This window comes from Anser brachyrhynchus, assembly GCF_964034855.1.
Source record: "Anser brachyrhynchus genome assembly, chromosome: 15".
Taxonomy (NCBI): Eukaryota; Metazoa; Chordata; class Aves; order Anseriformes; family Anatidae; genus Anser; species Anser brachyrhynchus.
The window spans coordinates 4,952,858-4,967,362 of NC_137733.1; the positions used below are offsets into that span (position 1 = coordinate 4,952,858).

A 14,505-nucleotide genomic window follows, 5' to 3' on the forward strand; every position below is an offset into this window, starting at 1 on the left:
TCCAGACTCAAGGGCAATCGTCCGTCACTAACAACACAAGGCAGCGCAACACCCTCGGCCCCGCTGCCCCAAGCCTGGCGAGGGAGCAGGACAGAGCCAGCAGGAGGGCAGTGCCACCGGGCAAGGACGGGCAGCCCTGGGACGTCCGGACAAGAGGTATGAGCTGGGCTCCTGGCCATGCGTGCAGTCATTGAGCTATGCCAGGGACAGGGTCAGGGTCCTCCTTCAGGCTTAGGACCATGAACGAGCAGCTCAGGACATGCCACTGGGGTCCGATGGCACCTTTGGGTGCCCAGCGTCAGGGAAGCAAGGTGGACACTTCTGGCATTGGGTGTGCTGCGGCAAGTCCACCTCGTGACTGCCCAGCTGGTGACTCAGTTTCCCCAAGCGTAAAATCCAATTTCTTGGATTTTGAACTTTGCTCGGTGCTGAAGGAAGACCCCAACGTGTCCCGGCTGCAGCAGAGGTGGAGGGCTGGTGGAGGGCTTGCTTCCACCAACAGGTCCCTGCTGCCGGGGGCCTGAAGCACAGCCACTGTACCTGCACTTCAGGGAACAAGGTGGGAAAGCTGTCCCCAAGCCCCAGATCCAGAAGAAATTGGATTCCCTCCATATTCACACTCATTCCCTCTGTCGCGTAGTTGCATTTGGTATCCCTGCAAGTATTCGAGGAATGAATTTTCAGACAATTGCAATATTTGCACCTGGGAAGGACAACTTGCATCCAGGATGCCTTAGCCCAGCACAACTCTTTAGCTGTGATTTGGGGAAGCTTTACTTTTGCAGGCACCAAAGACCATGTGCTACCAGACAATCATGGGGCACAGGATAATCAAAGTGAAGCAGTGGCTTGCAAACAACTCAGAACAGCTGAGCATGTCCATTTATAATAATAATTATGACCACATTTAAAGCAAAATTAACTTCTGTCACTTCAGGAACTTTAATAAGGGCATGTTTTTCTTACCAGCTCCTGGCTGTATGTTAGAAGCCATACCATATCCAGCCCCTGGACAGCAGATAGCAGAGCAGGGCTGTGGTCTCTGTTTTTTTGGACGTCTCATTCCTTAGTACTTGTGTTCTTAAAACAGAGGGAGAGTGGGCAAAAAAGAAATTGTGGTTCTCGTGGTGGCTCTCACATCTGACAGAAAGCTTAACCGGTCTCTGAATTGGTTGCGTAGGCTGAAACTGGCTACCAGATCAATACCTCCCTTTTTCTTCCTGCCAAGACATTAGCTGTTTCAGGAACAACTTAATTTGTTTAGACAGGGAGGGGCTGCCTTTAGCAAAGACATGCACTGGCCAAGTGTGAAATTGTACCACACGGGAGTGGAGGAAGAGTTATCCTCAGTTTCTCAAGTGCTAGAGTGGACTGAAAATGCTTTGGGAAGATGTGGCTCACAGAAAACAGGGTCAAGAAGTGTTAAGGGCTGAGAGAAGCCACTAATCTCATGAACCAGAGAGGTGCAGATCACATCCAGCACACTCGCATGCAGGGCTCTCCCTCATGCATAAATCCTCAGGGCAGATCTGTCAGCAGCCAAACTCCCACCAAAGCCCAGGGACCTTTTTGGTTGCAGATCCAGCTTTCCAGCTCTTCAATTTTTGTGCCATTGTTCCTGTTTATATTCTGAGCACATAATTAATGAGACGGGCTACAATCTTGTCTCTGTTCATCGGGGTGAATGCAGCCCAGCACGGACACCTTGGCCCAGGGCGGACAGCAAACACCTGGGCCCAGGGCATGTCCCCAGAGACGGCAGCAGGCAGGGCCAGTAATGGTCCTATCACTTACTCCAAACAGGGACAAGAGACTTGTCATGGACTACACTCTGGAGACCAGCCAGCAGAAGGAGAAGCTTCTGAAAGCCATCTACACCCTCCAGCTGAAGTCAATCGCCACGTTTCAGACAGCCAGCCCTCTGCTGAGCAGCCAGCAGGGCATGGGCATGGTGACACACCACCACGTCCACCAGCTGGCAGACAAGACCAAAAGCTTGTGTAGAGACCTGGACGACATCAAGAACCTCCTCCACTACTGCCAGGACGACCTGGTCCGGCAGATCCCCAACCCCACAGGCAGCCGCTATGGGGGAGTAAGTGGAATCCATTGCTCCCTGGCGGGCTCCATCTACGTGACAGCCGAGGCTGCTCCCTGGGTCCATGTCCTCAGCAGCACAGGCCAAACGCTGCAGGCCCTGCCCTGCCGGCAAACAGGGATGGAAAGCGGCACTTTCCTGCCAGAGGACGTGACTGTGACTCGGACAGGAATGGTGGCTGTAGCCGATATGATAAACGGAGCTGTCTGGGTCTTCAACCCTCACACCAGCCCCTCCAAGGGGGAATGGGTAAAAATCAGAAAGGTTGGTTCCCCCAGGGGCATTGGAGTAGACTCCACGGGCAAGATCTTAGTAGCAGACTATGCCCAAGGCCAAGTCCACAGCTTTGCGCTGGACCGTGCCTTCAAGACATCGAACATCCACTCGGTCCCCAACCTGCAGGGACCTCGCTACGTCAGTCCAGCACCCAACGGAGGCTTTGTGATAAGTGAGGAGTGTGGAGACGTCAAGGTGTTCACGAGCAGCCGTCAGCTCGTCTGCTCCCTCAGCAGCAAATACGGACACCAGTTCGGCAACCCAGCAGGGGTGTGTGTTGACGTGGAAGGCAGCATTGTGGTGGCAGACGAGCAGCGCCGCACGGTCCACTTGTTCCCGGAGAGCGGGGCTCCTGTCTGCTTGGTGTCCACGGGGCTGAGGAGACCTGCCGGCGTGGCCTGCTCCTCCTTTGGGCACCTCTTCGTGGCAGACACAGGGGAGAACTGTGTCAAAGTCTTTAAGTACCATGTGAGGCCCCGCCAGCCCTTGGGCGCTTTGTGACAACCCCAGCCTAACGCCCAGGCAGGGAGTGAGGCTGGTGCCACCGCAACCCTGAGGAGCTTTGGGTCCGCAAATGATGCTGCTCCCGCAGCCGGGCATCGTCCCCACACTTAACTTTGTTGCCCTCCAGCTTCTCCAGGTGGCAGAAGCAAGGACTGGAGCAATGAAGGATCATGTCTGTGCCTCTTGGATCCACCAGAGCACCTAAAGAAGGACTGAGTTACTCAAAACCGAGAGGGTGGTCATGCACTGGGACAGGCTCCCCCGGGCTATGGCACTGAGCCTGCTGGAGTTCAAGAAGTGTTTGGACAATGCTCTCAGACATATGTTTTAATTTTTAGGTAGTCCTTTGTGGACCCAGGAGTTGGACTCGATGATCTTTATGAGTCCCTTCCAACTCGCAATATGATTCTATTAAAAATGGTTGTGCGTTGGTGTCTTGGAAACTTGTTATCACCACCCCCTTGCGTGTCTTTTCAAAGATAAAATAATTATTCCTCTTCCACACACACCCATTTTATGTGGCCACAGTTCCACCTTCCTGAAGCCAGTGGCAGGGCTCGGCTGAAGGGGTAAGGCCAGGCCAGAGCTGGGGTTGCAGCGAGCTTCAGGAGAATGGCAAATTAAAGGTAACAAATTCCACGCTGCATTCCTGACCTCTACAGGGAAGCAGCGACCACTGCATGGAGCAGACTGCCTGTGTGCATGTGTAATGTCTACACAGCCCTGGGACTGTGCTGACCCCCCTGGGCTGGGGGTTTTGGGGTGCCGCAGCCCCTGCTGCTATCAGCAAAGAGCTGGCGGGGCGCGGTGGCGGAGGGAAGGGCGTTTTCCTCTCCTGCTCCAGACGTCGGCGGGGCAGGGCGAACCGACAGCTCCGAGGCCTCTGTGGATGCGCTGAAGCCACCCGCTCTGGCCATGCTGCCGCTGCACGGTTCTGCACTGTGCTGCGGTTCCTGCCCTGCAGCGAGCCCCATACACCGACACAGGGCACCCAAACCCTCGTCCCTCATCCCCAGTACGCCCCAGTGAAGGCCTCTTCCCCCTCCTGACCCCGCAGCCCGCTCGGACAGCAGGAGCGTGACTGCAGGGAAGCTCAGCACCGCTGGCTTTCGGCCAGGGCATACGCCAGGGTCAGGGTGCAGGGAGGGGGAAGCCGCGTGCCAGCAGCGACGGCGAGGCCCTGCCCTCCCTGGGGCCGCGGCACCGTGGCCCCAAGCGATATCGGGGACCGAGGGCTGGGGCCGCTTATCGGCGGGCTCAGCCGGCAGCAGCGCGCCCAGCTCCGCGGAGAGCCTCGGGGGCAGCGCCGCAGGGTGAGCAGGGGCACCGGGGCTGCGGCGGCTCCGGGCGGCCGGGCCCTAAAACCCAGGCGGGGAGCGGGGCTGGGAGAAGCCGGGGGAACAACGCCGGGGCCCCGGAGAGCGGAACGCGGCACCTCGGGCCCCGGCGCTGCCCGGGCCGGCCGCGGCGCGCAGGCGGCGGCTCCGAGCTGCCGGAAGCGGGCGGCGCGGCGGAGCGGTAGGCGGCGGCGGGCCGGGGGGGCGCGGGGCGGCCGGGCCGGGCCGGGCCGGGCCGGGCCGGGCTGAGCTGGGCTGGCCCCGGCGGCCCCCAGCGGCCCGCTCCCGTCGCCCGGGCGCCCCGGGCTGAGGGGCGGGCGCGGGGCTGAGGGCGCTCGGTAGCCGCGTGGGGCTGCTGGAGCGGAGGTTGCGTGTGGGACGAGGAGGAGGAGGGCTGGGCGGGCGGGCAGCCCTCCCTCTGCTCCCCCGGGGCACTGCCGTGGCTCTTTCTTCTCTCCTGGCCCAGGCAGGGATCTACCAAAGGCTCCTTTCCGCCATCGCCCACCTGCGCTGTCGTACCTGCAGCCCTGCCGGCCTTCCTCCCTGTGTCGGTCGCGTTTGCTGCACAGGGGCCTCTGTCCCTGCCTCACCCTGTGTTTTAGGGGGGTTGGTGCTGTACAGCCAGCCGGGGGGTCCAGCAGAAACGGGAGGCTCTGGGTACCTCATGAGCACGGGCCTGCGTGCATAGACCTCAAACAGCCCCCGGGGAAGCACAGATCTCAAACAAAGCCTGGGCAGGACCTTCCCTGCCGGGTCTGCAGCAGCCCCGGGCCGGGCTGGGCTGTGCCGCTTAACCGGAGCTGCGGCCGAGGTAGTTAGCTGGCTGAAGGCAGGCTGGGGTTAAAAGCTGGGCAAGGTGAGAGGGAGAACAAAATAGGGAAGATAAGAAGCGTTTCTCCTCCGTGAGAATTCTTCCTGGATGAATGTGGCCGTCTCTTTTTACAAAAACAAACAAACAAAAAAAAAACCACAGCAAACCCAGTGAAAAATAAATGTTTGAATGAAAAGAGTCCGCTGATGATTCTCCTCACTGGATGGACAGACCTGTGAGGCGGAGAGTTGCACAGCGACATTGGAAGTCTTGTAGCGATACTCTCGACTCTGACATCTCTTGAGGAAAAAGAAGAATTAAAAACATAACTTTTAAAAAGATATCTGTCCAGCATTACTGGTGGTAGCTTTGGTAATTAAAACACGCTGAAAAAAACCACATTCAAGTGCTTATTTTTATCAGTTTTCTCAGGGCTCTTTATCCAACTCAGTTTCAGGTTTTTAAAATATTCAGTTATTGGTAAACTTTAGTTGTAATTTTTTTGGTACTGCAGTGCAGCTAGGATGCTATCACTAGCTAAACTTGTATCGTTTTAAATAATCTGTGAGCATATGTATGTAGGTACATTCCCAACATGTTCGGTCTGTTGATTTATTGGTTTGTTTGTTGTTTTTGAGCCCCTGTATTTATATTTATATCATTTATTTTATTTTACCTGGGAGTATATATGAGACAGCAAAAAGAAAATGTTTTTTCAAACCTAAATCTAACTTCGGAGTATTTGTAAAAGAAAGAAATATAAAATGCAGGGAACAGGTTTTACTTCAGACTTTTTTAGGGCCAGTCTGTTTAATTGTGTGTGTTAGCTGATTTTCACCCATTTCCTATGTATTTTGGGAACAACTCTATTAAATACAGTAACTATCCTTGGTTGTCTTCATGATCATCCAAAAAAAAAAGCCACCCTGACCTTAGCTGTTTCAATAGAAGTGAAAGGTAAGCTTGGATGTCTTGGTTTTCAGTCCGTTTGGGGTCTAAGAGTCGTTAAATATTGGTGAAAGACTGAAAGACTGCGTTTTTCAGTTGGACTGCAGGTCTTTTGTCTTTATCACACCCGGTGTCCTGCACCTTTACAGTCTCAGGATGTCACATCTGGCATTTTTCTACCCTTCTTTTGGTACATCTTTCCACTTCACTTCCTCTTCTGCTGGAGGCTTGAAACCCTTTGGGAAAAATATGCATTATTTAAGGTTCTCCTGAGATCCTGCATCCTTGCAGGCTCCACATCTCTGCAGTTATCCCTCTGGTCAAGTAGGAAGAGATGTCAGTCCTCTGTGGCCTCCAAATGCTGCTCTCGCCACAGGCGGGAGGGCCCTCAGTGCCTGCAAACACTATTCAGCAGCACACTGCAAACAAAATCCCCCACGAGCACCTTTACACCTGCTTGAGGGGAAACACTGGGGTGAGCTTTGCACTAAAAGGCAGGATTCAGTCCCAGAGAAACCTTACTCCTTGCAAACACTGCAACTGCGGTGCTTCTCCAGTCGGAGGAGTGAGCTGTGCGCCAAGGAAACTTCACCTTTCTGCCTCGAGGGGCTGACAACTCATCCGTGAGCAGACATTTCCTACCACTGTATTTGGCAGGGCTGTGGGTCTGGCAGTAGGTTAATCACTTGCCTTTGCCGCTTCCCCATCGCCTACTCCGTGCCCTAGCAAATTGCCAGATGCTGAGATTTACTAGATCAATTGTCCTGCATTAAAAAGAGAGGAAAACCAAAACCACCAGGGACCTCTGCGTTGTGCATCCTCTCTACATGTCATAAATACGCTCTGTGTTTCTCTTTCCGATTGACTGGGTCCCTCGCAGAGGAGCCAGCCTGGGGGCCTGTGGAGTTTTCACATCTCTAACAAAGCACTGAAGGACAGAAAAGGACAGCGGGCGCCGGATGCTGATTGTTCTGTGCCAGCGCCCTCCTTACAGCAATTATATTTCTGTTAGAAACCTCCACCTTATTTAAAGAGACATTGTCGACTGCCTCAAAGCTCCTTTTTACAAAAGACCTATAAAGCCATTGAGATATTTTCTTAATGACCTGAAGAAAAATACTTTAGATAAGGAACATTGATAAAACAGATATGCCTCTCCTGTTGTGGGTTCTAATGCATGGAGACTACTATGTAAACTTTAATCAGTTAGTCGGGGTAGTCCATTCACAGCAAGCTTACTGTCTTGGTTTCCAGATGAGGGGAGTGAGACAACAGGAGGTGAGTGATCAGTGGGTTCGTTACGGAACACAGCTCTGGATTCCTAGATGATAAAGGAGGCTCTGAAATCGTCTTCCTTTATAGCACAAAGCAATAGTTAATTGTCAGTAACAGGAGGAAATATTCCCCAAAGGCATTGCAGTGTGCTACTGCCTAGGCTCTTCTGTAGGAAGTGCTCAGGAACATTCAGTGTCAGAACCGAGATCCAAAGCTTGATGGATTCCTGATCTCGGTGGTCCAACAGGCCAGTGTGCCAACATGAAAGGCTGCTCCAGGACTGGGAGAGGGCTTTGCTGAAAAATTCCATTCACTTCAAAGACTGCAGATTATCAGGAACCTCCTAGATGCTTCTCTGATCGAAATGCCTGTTGGCTGTCACTAATGTCATTGACTCGTTCCAGCGCAGAGACGAGTATTTGGACTTAGTGTTCTAAAATTTGCCTGGGCCCCCTTACCAGTGACTTTAGCCAGCTCAGATCTGCCTTGCATTTAATTGCCATCCCCAAGTTTTGTTTCTGTGTCTCTTGGCAGGTGTGCTGTTCTTCAAGGATCGCTGGCATGGTACTTAAGGTGTTCTTTCCTTCATGCTGCTCCTCAGCAGAAAGTGGCATTTTGATCGGGCGTTGGATCTCGGAACAGAACTCTGCTGTTGTCCTTGCTGTGGTCCATTTCCCTTTCATTCCCGTTCAGGTGAAGCAGTATCTCAGTGAACTCCAACGGGTGACTAAGGTCAATGTTTCTGTGCTTGGCTCGTGGAACAACAGCAAACAGGAGAAAGAAGAGAGCCTGAGTGAGTTCTTGGAAGACCTTGGGACAATATTCTCCCATGAGCCCTGGATTCAGATAAGCAAAGAGGGAGACAGCAAATTCTGGAGCTGTTCCACCCTTCAGAAACGGTCTAATAACCACAGGGAAGAAGAAATCATCTTAGTGTATTATGACCAGCGCAAAGTTATGCTTTCCTGTCTGCATCCCCCTTTGGACACCGGTGCCTCCACTGCCCACGAGGCAGAGGATGCTTCAAGGCTCTCTGCCATCTTTGACACCGTGGCGAAGAGCAAGATACTCTTCATGACGGACAAATACGACGATGGGCCCATCAAGCTGACCCACTGGCAGTCGGATGGTGTTGAAGCAAGTATCATCGTGGAGCTGATGAAGCAGGCCTCTGTGCCCGCGTGCATGCTGCTGACATTCCTGCTTTCGCTTATCTCTGGGGCCTGCAAGAGCAGGTAAGTGGCGTGACATCGGACAGCTTGCGTTGGTGAGGAAATGTAGTTCGTACGTAGGCATTGCAGGGCAGTGCAGGGGTCCTGCTCAACCCCAATAGGAGCAGTTTATATAGAAATCAGTTTACTCGTCAGTACCAGTCACGTTGTATCTCCTGGTACTGTTTTTAGTTCTGTGGACCTCGTGTGCCTCCAGGATGTCTCCTTTTCTGATCTGAGGTCACCAGCCTGTAAAATTACCCTTAGGTGGTACAGCAGGTGATATAATAGGTATGGACTGCAGAGCAGGGCTCTAATTTGACAGGTGAACGTGCCTCCTGTGGGGCTCCTCAGAGAACCAGCCCTTGCCAGGCAGTCCCAGCTGCAGCGCAGCCCCTCTCGCGTGCCTTAACCCCGGCGGGCACGGTGCAGAGGCTGGGGATCAGGCTGACGGACCTCACGCGACTGGCAGGGACCGGGCCCAGCGGTGTGCTGCACAAGAGCAGAGCTGGCTGCCAGGAGGGGAACCCGCTGATACGAGTCTCAGGTGTGAGAAGGGTGGAGGGAAGGGCTGCGCTTTGTGCCAGTCACACCACGTATGAACCAGTGGTGTGTCAGGTTCTGTGGGCAACAGCCTGCAGCGAAGCTCCTGAGTGAACCTGCTGTTGGAAACTGGCTGCTGCAGAGCTGGTATTAAAGCGTGGGGAGCTCCACTGAAAACAAGGGGTTAAAGGTAACCTCGGACATGGTGGAGCTCTTGGACGGGTGGGGGGGCTTTCTGGGGAGGCACCGAGCTCTTCCCCATTGCACTGGGGGTAGCTCAGCCCTACTTCAGTTTTGTCACAGCTGAAATGTTGGTTTTCCAGCTATTGCATGGCTGGCAGGATGACGTGAGGGTTTTCTTTACGGCTCAATAGCCACGACTTCCTGCTCCCTATTTGCTATGAACACCCCCATAGCTGTGAAACATCAGTGAATGGTGTGTCTGAATCCATCATCCCTCTAACAGACAGTGGTGTTGCAACTCTGGGACCTTACAGCAGGTCACAGGCAATGCTGGTCTACGTGAAGCCTTGGTGAAATCCCTTTGTCAAAATGATGAAACAGAATAGGATGCTTGAAATGTAATGCGTGGCAAGTACGTGTGCTGCAGAGGACTTTGAGCAGACTGGAAGGGCAGAAGCTTCTGCGGACTAAGTCAGATAACACGTCTGGTCAGCCAGCCTGGCGAGGCTGTGCCAGAGCAGGGACTGCGGTTCAGATTCCGTGCTGCAAGGGGACACTTTGATTGATCAGATTTGGATAACAGCTACTACTGTATTCATGGATAGATCTTCTCAAGTGCAGCCTAAGGGTGTGGGGAACGGAGTCTTTTAACAGGTTTCCAATTGTATGATGCTGTCGTGAAAAATTACACTGAAACTCTTCATATGCAAGGGTTTGCTGAGCAGCTGGGTTACATGCTTTGGTACATGAAGGAAAAACCGTCCATTTTTAGATTACTCTGCTGGAAGACATTTAGGGTCAATCTCAAACATGATATAATCAGGGACCACCAATACCTCCAGAGATGGCTCTGTAGATGCTGATCGTGTATTTGGCTGTTAATGGAAATGAAGGCAGAGCTTTGTGGCTGGATAGAAGACTGGGAGTCAGCTCTGAAGGTCCTTTGCTCTGCGTGGATTATGTCTGACAACCAACAAGCGGGATAATCCTTTCCCATGTAGGTCCTCACTCTCAAAAGTCAGACTTGCTCACCTTGATCAGCCAGGCCAAGCCCAAGCCTCACAGGTCTCCAGAAGGCCATAGTCCAAGCATAACTTGGGAGCTTGATCCCGTTCCTTGCAGTCTGGCAGGCTGGGCACAGACAGCTGCTGCCCCGTTTATCAGCAGCTATTCTGATTTTTCAGCTTTTCCTAAGCCCGGTGCAGACATTTTGAGGCAGAGCAGCGGGCGGGCTAGCAGCCAGCTGCGCATAGCAGCGGGCAGAACACAAGGCTTGCTGTGCTTAAACCTAGGTTGAGCTTGTTCTTAACCTTGGGACGTAGGTGTAGGTTTCTTTCTTCTTTGTTTTATTCACCCCTAGTATCAGCATGGTATTTGCTTATTTTGCTGATGTTTTAAAACATCGTTCTTGGAGGAAATAGGTTAGCACCTGGCTTTCTGACAAACATCCTGCTTGACCTTCAAAGTCATTTAGCACAATTTGGATCCGTTTGCCACATGCTGTATGGTACAGCCTCGTTGTGCCAACATCTCCAATGCGGAGAGAGTTCAAGGATGTCAAATGTACGTGTCCTTCCAGTCCCCTCTCCCTGCGCTGGGTCAGGCCATACCCAGCGTAAAATGGGGCCTGCCGAAATCAGACCAGGTGACAGTGGAGCCATTCCCTGAGGAGATTTCCTGGGTGCCTACTTTCACTTGAAAAGTTTAGTGTGACTTAGGCTTTAACTAATTTATAGAAATTAGCTATTTGATGCATAATATTAATGGCGCCTTTTGGAGAAGTCACTGAGGTGCAAGGCTAACTGTTCCCTTGTGCAAGGAGGTCCTTTGCACAGACAGTTAGTGAAAGATTCTCAGTTAAGAAGTTCCCTTCTTCCCTTTGCTCAACATGTTCTCCCTTCTGGGGTTTACTACAGGATTTCTTTCCCAGATCTTCGTGATGTTAAGGGATGGCCAGCTTGGAAGAGCTAGAGGAGAAGATCTGTGATGTCCACGCAGGCTTCAGGGGCTTGGGGCTTGTTTGGATGTGCCGCTGTTGCGTATTTGTGCTGGGGAAGCAGGGCAATATCGTTAGAAGGCTCAGAAAGGGAGCACCAGCCCTGATCCACGCTTACCAAATATTCTCTAAACCTCCCGTTAAGGCACTTCTTCAGCACCACCTTGTGCTCAGGGGTGGCCATTGCAACTCAATCTGCAGAGGGACTTGTGTGCAGAACTCCCATTGCCACTGGCGGTCCCTAGTGTGCTGTTTGGACGGTCAGGATGATTTAGTACCGGGGCAATAAATTCCGTGTGCTCCGGCTTGTTTGTTTGTTTTTAGAAGTCCGTTTACTTGCCTCTTACTGACACTGGGACCTCCGGTTCCTCATCCAGAAGAGAGGCGTTGTTCCTGCAGCTTCTAGCGAAGACCAAAAGGCAGGTGGGGGCTCTGGAGCTTTAGCATTTGCATGTGATCCAGGTTCAGAAAGATTGTTTTTCATCTGATATCTGAAAAAATCCTTGGGGAAAAAAAAATTGAATTGGAAAATTGAGTTTTACTCATGCAGGCTGTGTTAATTTATTGCTAAAATTCCTTATATGTGGAAGTATCCCAAAGATCTCCTGCTGTTTAAATAATGCAGATACGTCATTCTTGTTTTTTTTTTTTATGAATTTGATTGGTTTTCCATCGCACTTGTAAAAATCATTCCATATACTATGTGATAAACAGGTGGCAGCATCTATGGCAATGCAGTCAGTATGCGTTGGGTAGGAGACAACGCAAGAAATATTTTTGGCTTTCTTCATCAGTACTCTTACAGACGGGAGTTTCCAGAGCACATCTTGCAACTATTATATCAAGCTTTTTGCAGTGTGTTTGTATTTTGGTTTAAATAAACGTGTACGTACTTGCCAAAGAAAGTATGTAAGTGGAATAGAGGCTGGCTCACTTAAGTGGAAGGAGTGAGAGAGTCAGTCACAGTACAGAGAAGCAGAGACCCCTGATGCATCCCTTCCTCCACGCAGGGCAGCGTCTTGGCCTGGCCCGCTCGAGCAGTCATGGGGTGCTCGGAGGGACGAGGCTGCTCTGGGGATCTGTCTCACCCGTGCGAGATGTTCCCCAGGCAGGAGAGCAGCAGCGTGCCCTTCCTTTTGGCAGAGGACACCGGAGGTGGCACACCTGAGAGCTGCTGCAAGCTTGGGAGCTGTGGAGCAGCACGGGGCCCCGAGCCATCGCTTGCCACCTGGCTCAGGGTGGTCTGGCAGCTGCTGTTTTGACCAGTGGTTTTTCACCGTCAGCCTTCTGGGCATAACTGCACGGGCAGAGCATGTCCCCCTTCCCCTGCTTTGCATTTCAAGTGCAATCCTCTGCTTTAGCAAAGGTTTTCCAGGAGAGAACTCGGAGCCGCTAGGCTAGGATATAATCGGAGGAGAAGCCTCGCCTGCACCTGTGCCTCAGCACATCTGCAAACCCAGGTCAGTGAGATGGGGGGGCCAGTGCCCACCTCCCCGGCACACATCAGGTATCACCCCCGGCAAGTCAGCTGAATAGCAGCGCGCTGTCGTCTCCAAGGTGGGAGGCTGCGATGCGGAGCTGAGTAACTCGGAGCCTCGAGTTAAGAAGAATGATTCACAGCACACTGCATGTATTTCAGAACCGAGCTATCTGAAATTTGGGGGGAAGGGGACTTCAGGGCTCTGTCAAACTGACGAAGAGTGCCTGAAGTCTGGTTGAAAGGGCTCAGAAGGGTGGGGGGAGGAGGTGGATAGCAACCCCGGTGAACCAAGCAGGATTTTGAACCAGCCACACTGTCGTGATTTGTGTAGAATGCGTAAATAGCAGCCAGAGCTTTCGTCTGCCTGTCCTGCGTCCAGTCCTGATGACACTCTGCTGCTAAACTACAGGCTGAATTCCTCCTGGTGAAGTCTGGGGAAGGCATGTGCGCTTTCAGGGACGTCTCCAGGCTGTCACTAGCAATCCAAACAGCTGTACAATTTCAAGAGCGAAGCAGGATACCGGGAATAATTTTAGCATTGGGAATGAATGTAAACTGAAGGAACGTGCCAAAGCAATAAAAGCGAGTAGGTGAAAGAAATAACCAAGAGTGGATATTGATTTCTGGACCTTAAATGAGTGAAGCAACTGTTGTGGACAGGGAAGAAGCGATCCCAATTATGTGAACGTCAGAATTTATTCCCCACAACAACCACGGTACTTTGTGTCACTGCACTGCTATTAAGCATTCTTTGACAAGCCTGCATCCAGTGGTGTCATTCTGGACTACACAAATCACAACTGTTCCTTCTTTTGTATGTTGTGTGGTAATAAAAGTAACTCCCAAAGATAATTGAGCATCATTTAGTACTTTTCTTCTGAGTCATTAAAAAATAAAACGAAACATGTGACTAGTCCCTCCCCTACAAGCTTAAAGTGGGTGCTGACATTCAGTATTTAATTAGGTTTCCAAATTTTATTATCTACATAGTGCTGGTCAACCTTCCCAAGGGGGTGGAGAGAATATAGGAGTGAAGACCCTGAGAAGGGCATTTGAAAGTAATAAAGAAAAAGAAAAGAGGGGAAAAAAGGGACAAACTGTAGGGAGAATGCAGCTGTCCATTATACCAAGCTCACTGTAGATAGACTTGTGATTTTACTGATCACGTTGGGATCTGTGAAGCAGTTGTGCTGTGCTGTGTTGTTGCAGTATGTACAGAACTGCCTCCATTCCAGTCTCTTGAAAACCTGGAGCAGCGTGCAACCCTAGTGCTGTATGCCAGAGCCCAGGGTGGGATCAGTAACACTTCTGCCTTCCAAGGAAGAGCGAGGCACTTGGTTCTGCAGAATGGAAATGAGAGGTTGGGTTGTCTGCTCTAAATGTCTTGGTCTGGGAAAGGTTGCTTTAATTCTGTTAACCTTTAAGAGAGTAGTGAATGTGTAATATTCTTTAATGATAATATGTTGATGCTGTTTCTGGTTACATAACCTTGACTTTACACTGAATGTTTTGCATGGAGTTTGTACAAACAACATGCAGCCTGCTATACGGCAGAAGCAAAAGAGGAGGTTCCCGTTGTGTTTCTGCAGGATGCTGAAGTTTTGGCCTTTGTCTTTCTTGTGGAGCAAACTCTCAACTTGTGAGCAGCTGTCACATCGGCTGCAGCACCTCCAGGTCATCAGCAGCAACAAGAAGGCTCAAAACCAGACCCAGCTAATGAGGTATGGAGTACCCATAAAGGCATGCACGTCTTTGCTGTAGCCCTGTATCCTCTGGGGAACCCAAACCATGGATCCTTTGCCTGCTGCAGGGATCTGCAGCTGGCCTAGCTGGCACGACAACA

The 14,505-nt window shown here is 51.6% G+C and overlaps 2 protein-coding genes and 1 long non-coding RNA gene across 5 annotated transcripts in view; all 3 read left to right on the forward strand.

Annotated features, from left to right (window-relative positions):
* The first annotated feature begins 19 nt into the window (after window positions 1-19).
* NHLRC4 (NHL repeat containing 4) lies at window positions 20-3,894 on the forward strand. Its single transcript, XM_080556128.1, has 2 exons — window positions 20-156; window positions 1,804-3,894. Exon 2 carries the CDS (start codon window positions 1,820-1,822, stop codon window positions 2,873-2,875), a length of 1,056 nt encoding a protein of 351 aa, XP_080412254.1. The 5' UTR covers window positions 20-156; window positions 1,804-1,819; the 3' UTR covers window positions 2,876-3,894.
* Window positions 3,895-4,040: 146 nt separating this feature from the next.
* The window catches only part of PIGQ (phosphatidylinositol glycan anchor biosynthesis class Q), a 35,092-nt gene continuing 24,627 nt past the window's right edge, over window positions 4,041-14,505 (forward strand). The window contains exons 1-3 of one of the 3 annotated variants that reach the window (XM_080556125.1): window positions 4,041-4,191; window positions 7,784-8,484; window positions 14,252-14,383. In XM_080556125.1, coding sequence (XP_080412251.1) covers window positions 7,811-8,484; window positions 14,252-14,383 — 806 coding nt within the window. In that variant the 5' untranslated portion in view covers window positions 4,041-4,191; window positions 7,784-7,810. Of the gene's footprint in view, window positions 4,192-4,257; window positions 4,397-4,600; window positions 5,984-7,783; window positions 8,485-14,251; window positions 14,384-14,505 lie in introns of those variants that run through there. The other 2 variants (XM_080556127.1, XM_080556126.1) reach the window with 2 other exon arrangements.
* On the forward strand, window positions 8,497-13,514 carry LOC308178091. Its single transcript, XR_013939562.1, has 2 exons — window positions 8,497-11,644; window positions 11,897-13,514. It is a non-coding gene; the product is annotated as an uncharacterized lncRNA (long non-coding RNA).